The sequence below is a fragment of the Mus musculus genome, chromosome 17 (genome assembly GCF_000001635.26).
Source record: "Mus musculus strain C57BL/6J chromosome 17, GRCm38.p6 C57BL/6J".
NCBI lineage: Eukaryota > Metazoa > Chordata > Mammalia > Rodentia > Muridae > Mus > Mus musculus.
The window spans coordinates 39,535,853-39,541,382 of record NC_000083.6 but is presented as its reverse complement, the minus strand read 5'-3'; the positions used below and the strand labels follow the sequence as shown (position 1 = coordinate 39,541,382).

At 32.7% G+C, this 5,530-nt stretch overlaps 1 protein-coding gene across 1 annotated transcript; it reads right to left on the bottom strand.

Annotated features, from left to right (window-relative positions):
* Window positions 1–535: 535 nt before the first annotated feature.
* Window positions 536–5,241, bottom strand: Esp16 (exocrine gland secreted peptide 16). Its single transcript, NM_001255977.1, has 3 exons — window positions 5,200–5,241; window positions 3,498–3,651; window positions 536–1,582 (listed from the first exon to the last, which is right to left on the bottom strand). Exons 2-3 carry the CDS (start codon window positions 3,564–3,566, stop codon window positions 1,394–1,396), a joined length of 258 nt encoding a protein of 85 aa, NP_001242906.1. The 5' UTR covers window positions 3,567–3,651; window positions 5,200–5,241; the 3' UTR covers window positions 536–1,393.
* Between the last annotated feature and the right edge of the window lie 289 nt (window positions 5,242–5,530).

Below are 5,530 nucleotides of genomic sequence, written 5' to 3'. Positions count from 1 at the left end.
ACACATACTTCCAACATCATAACTCTTCCATTAGTGCTCAGGGCCTAGGTCCATTTAGATCATGGTTCTCAGTTCAAACTTAAAGAACCATTATTAGTGAAGAGTAGTTGATTCTGTAGGTTTTACTCTTGTATCATTGACCTCTGTGACTCTTTCCATTCTTGCTCCCCCTTCCTTTTCTGCAGAATCCCCAAGCCCCATTTAAAGGTTGACTGTGGGCCTCTCCATACATTTAAATTAGTTGCTAAATGAAGACTTTCTGATCAATTAGGAAGGCTCCTTTCTGGTTAAAGGAAATGCCATGTACAGGCTTCATGTCTACCATTGCTAGGAGTTGTTTTTTTTTTTTTTGGGGGGGGGTAGCCACTATCCTAGAATTCCAGTGGAGAGTCACTGAAACAGGGGACAAGGGTATTTTCTTCAGTGTCATAGCCACTGGTGATTTTTCCCTGTTCCAGGGATCACTTCAAACACATGACCATGTGTGCTGCACATATTAAACCCATCCTGTCACAAATAACAGAAACAACAAAAGTAAGAATCAGAAAACTATTTATTGAGAAAAGGGTCACTAATATGTAAATTATTCAAAATCTATCACATATGTGTATGAAACCATCAGAGAACCACATAAAAGAAGAAAATAAAACCCATATTAGTTACTGCTGTAGAAGCATAAAGGTTCATAGTCTGAATTATAACATAATTTCACTCCATTTTGATCAGATTGCAATAAGGGAGCATGAGGGGCCCATGATGATTTTACTGAGATTCCACACAATTATTCCTTGTGAATTTAAGATAGAGGGTTTTAACCTATTTGTACCCACCCCTTGGGGGTAAAATGTTCATTTCTCAGGGGGCTAAAAATCACATATTGGTAATTTCACAATGTATAATATTAAAATTTTACAATAACAGAGTAGGAGTGGAAATAACTTGGTCAAAAACATGAGGAACTTTTAAAAAGTAATATAGCATTAAAAATATTGAGCATCATTATTTTAAGAATGAAAGATTAGGTTATCAATTTTGAAGTGTTGCTAATTCCTACATTTCTGCTACATTCACAGCTTATTCAGAACTTTTTTTTTTGGCCTCTATGTAGAGAGACTAATTTTCATATTGTATTGAATTAATTTTAACTCTTCGTTCTTCTTGTGTTTTTGTGGTTAAGTGAATAGGATACAGACTTGACAGAGAGAGAATAAGAGTGGACATAGATTTTTGGACACTAGGAGGCTCCTAGTTTATTTAAGAAAAAAGTCTGTCCTCACTATTTTCAATTATTTGTCAAATGAGTTTCTAATTGTTGAGCAAAATTTTGTTATTTTTGACTAACATTAGACCCTTGAGTGATAATGCAGTATACCAAGTCCATTATTTATAATTATCACATAGTTAAACTATATTCACGGCAATACATAAGTACAACATAGTTCAAAGAGATTTTGCCTACGACAGAGCCACGTGACATCCTCATAAGATCTAACCTATCTCTTATAGTTTGGCAAAATGATATTTCGAAGTCATCGTTGAGATCAGCAGATATATTGGGTTCTTTCTCAGTCCGTTTCAGTGCCTAAGGAAAAGATTAGTTTTTACAGCAACAGTTGCAGTAAGGAATGTAAAACCTATACAATTTCATTTATACAGTAAGAAATGGCATGAGAATAGGCTGTAAATTCAAGACAAATGCTAGACCGCCATGGCACACTAATCTCTTATCACCTAAAGTTCAAGAGGGTGTAACTCAAGGGACAACTCAAAATGGAGGTCCATACTTAGTATTTTAAAAGGTCTGTATAACATTTGGTGCAAATTTTTCATTGCCTCTCAACTTATAACTTTCTGATATTAACACAAAATATTTTAGTTTGTTGAAGATTAAATATAGTAAAATGATTTCTGTTTATTTTGTTCATCTTACTGATAGTAATGCCACTGATATCCAAAAAAGCATGGGTTTAAATATATACATTATCATATATATATATATGCTTATGGGTATTAATTTCAGTGGTAAAATAATGTTGGTAAATTGTCAGAGCATGACCTAAGCTTGAATTTCTATAATGATTTGTTTCCCTTGAGTAAGAGGAATACATAAGCAAATGTAAAAGACAGGTGCCATGGTATATGGTCTCTGATGTTTCAGGTTGACTTATTCACTTTATCCTGAACAAAGATTGATTTTCTTACATTTTCCATGTTTCTCCTTAAATACCTCACCATATGGTATGGACATTGTCTAATATATTTCTATATATCATATCTATTTTATATTTCCTAGAGCAGGGACTATTAGAGTATGCTATAAAAAATAGATTCAACACATCTACCAATTATATGTAGAAAGTGCATGCTAGACATCTGTAATATTCACTGCATTTTATTTAAGCTAACGTTACGATCACAATTCTATTTCTATGAAACTCAATAAAAAAGTAAATTAAATTCCTTTACAAACAAAAAAATGAATTTTCTTAGCAGAGATGGTAATACTAATGCTCTGATTCATATACTATATTCCAATTTTAACAACTGTCAATAGAACATTTGTTATAATGATTTTTAAAAATTACTGAGAATAAATATAAAATATTCCATATTAACAAACTTTTTTAATACTAAATTAAAAATTAAGCAGCAATGTTAATACTAACGCTCTGCTTCTTATATTACATTCCAATTTTTAATGACTGTCAATAGAACATTTGTTAAGATGATTTTTTTTTTTTTTTCGAGACAGGGTTTGTCTGTATAGCCCTGGCTGGCCTGGAACTCACATTGTAGACCTGGCTGGCCTGAACTCAGAAATCTGCCTGCCTCTGCCACCCAAGTGCTGGTATTAAAGTTGTGTGCCACCACACCTGGATGTTTTGACGATTTTTAAAAACTTTCTGAGAATAAATATAAAATACTCCATATTAACAGAGTTTATATTGAATGAACTTTACATTACCCATCCTATTTAAAAGGAAAAACCTACATTCTATACAAAAAGGTAGGGCTAATTTATCTCTTGAGTTTGAGGCAGAGTTTATATTCTATAGAGGTTAAAGTTCAATTTTTGCTTTTGATCCTAAAGTTAGATTTACTTAAAATGAGATCCTTGGTCCACTCTTGGATTTCCTGTTCCAACCTCACATTTTACAGTGACAACATGTTGACAGAAGGCATGCTTTTCATCTGAACTGAACCTTCCATGCTTTGCAACTGACATTAACTTCAGTCCCCTTATTATCTAATTGGAGTCCTGGTTCATACAGTATATTTGTAGTGCATTTCCATTTTCAAGTGTCCCTTGCCACATGTCACTGCCTGATTTAGAGGGGGCAAACTGTCATTCTTATCACCATAAGCACTATTAAGTGGCCCAGGACTCCCTCAGAATAGTGTCACCTACAGGACACTTTCAAGTTTACTACTGTCAATTAGTTTGCCATTTGAGAATGTTATAAGTAGATTTAGATGTTTATCTATTTTAAACTTACCATTCCTTCAGGAAGTATTGTTGGAAACACCAGAAAGATGAGAAAATACATCAGTGGGAATGAAGCCATTGCTGGAACTAATCAAAGATGGTTTAGTTGAAGGAAGCAGTGCATGAGACACAGATGGTAAGCAAATATATGAACAGAAGTTATGCTGAAAAAACATTACATAGTAAATTATTTAATGGAGTAACAAGGGAAGAGAAAACCTGTAGGGTTCTAGTAGTTTTATTGTCCAAACCTTGCCTTTCATAGGGCAGACATATAATCTAAACATTTTTACCTATGCATCAAGAGTATATTTGCAAAAGGTATCCCTAACTTCTTTTTGAACAAGTCTATTACTTTATTCCTCTGTCTTCAAAAGGAAAATTTGAGAAAAACTTACAAATTTTTGAAATTTGCTTTTCATGTTTACCATTTTTATTTTACAATTTTCTGTTTAAAACTATAATCTATGCTTTACGAATTGGAGTGCCATGGTTGTGGTTATGCAGACAAAAATATAGCAACACATTAGAAATGCATTTTTGAAGAACAATTGTAAAATATGCTTTTTTAGCTACTTGCATCAAATTTCATTTATACATTTAGTACAAAATATAAACAAAATTTATGAAGTGGGTATTTATTTCATTTCATTTCATTCATTTGTGCTTTAGGAGATAGGTAATTTCATAAGTTTATGAAGATTCAACCATGTATGCTCCATTCCATTGCCTGGAGTTTCCCATCTCCATATCCTTTAAATGCTGATAAAAGCTACTTAGTGTGGATCCATTCACTTTCCTGCTGCAATTCATAGAAATAGATTAACATGTAAATTTAAGGGGTGGTACATTTTTTATTCATTTGGTGCATATTCTCAACTTCCTAATTATTTTTGTAAACTAGGTTACATGCTTCAAATTCCTTTCAGGCTCAAAGGTAACAGACAGTCCTAATTAGCAAGCATCTAATAAAAATTTTGTTATTTTTGGTTTTTCTTTTTTTTTTGCTACAAAAATGATTTTGTTTCTATTTATTTATGTATTCATTTATTTTTATTAGATATTTTCTTTATTTGCATTTCTAATGTTATCATCTTTACTTATTTTTAATACCATTTATTCTTTTCCTCTTATCAAAACTTTCCATTTCCTCCATATTTTCTTTTAAATCAGGGACCATTTGTTGAAATTTATGACTAAAATTAGTTTCAGAATTTCTCCATAATTATCTGTAATGTCTTTATCTTGTTCATACTTCATACACAAAAATAAAAACAATTGACCTACAAAACATGCTTGATTACTGTGGATCAACATGCACACATAGCCTATACCTTCAGACTAATGGAATTCATTCTTCCACTTGGTGGACCAGGAAATAGTGAATTGTAAATAAAACCTGGGTTTCCTATGATACTTTAAGCAAATTGTCACTTTCACAATTGTCTAACTATCATGTACAGATGAATAAATACATTGAAATGGAGTTTTCTAGCCATCGATATGATGTGTTGCTATATGTTACTTCCTATTTGACTAGGTTGTTATGTGAAGATGGCTGGGCAGTACCATAATTTCCTATATACTTCAAAGATTAAGGTTTCTGATGTGTCACTAGCCACTATATAATTAGCATTGCAACTAATGTAATCTTACTGTAATAAACTTACTTACATGCTCTACATAGTTAGCTAGAATTGCTTAGTTCATACCTTTTAATTCAGAGCAGCTCCTGTTGCAGGTTCTGGTGCTTCTGTCATTCTCTGGTTCACCTCTTTTCTTTGTGTAGAGGCGGGTCTTTAGAGATTTGAAGACTGACGTGGTTGTGTGACATTGGCTGCTATTTCTAGCAAAGCGGTTCAATTGAAGTGTTTTTCGTGGGTTGTGATACTTGGACCTCAGAATATTTAATACATACACGTAATTGGTGGGTCAAAATATCCACTTTTTTATACACCTGAATATTTCCTTTTACTACTTTTGCAAGCAAGAGATAGGTCGGGTTTTGTCATATCCATATTCACTATGTGGGAATAGCACTTT

What these genes read in the sequence shown, in the direction of transcription:
- Esp16 (NM_001255977.1), bottom strand. Translation starts at nt 3,566, where the DNA reads ATGGCTTCATTCCCACTGATGTATTTTCTCATCTTTCTGGTGTTTCCA. An exon ending in CAATACTTCCTGAAGGAATG is followed by an intron (nt 1,583 to 3,497) that starts GTAAGTTTAAAA and finishes TCTTTTCCTTAG; the next exon opens with GCACTGAAACGGACTGAGAA.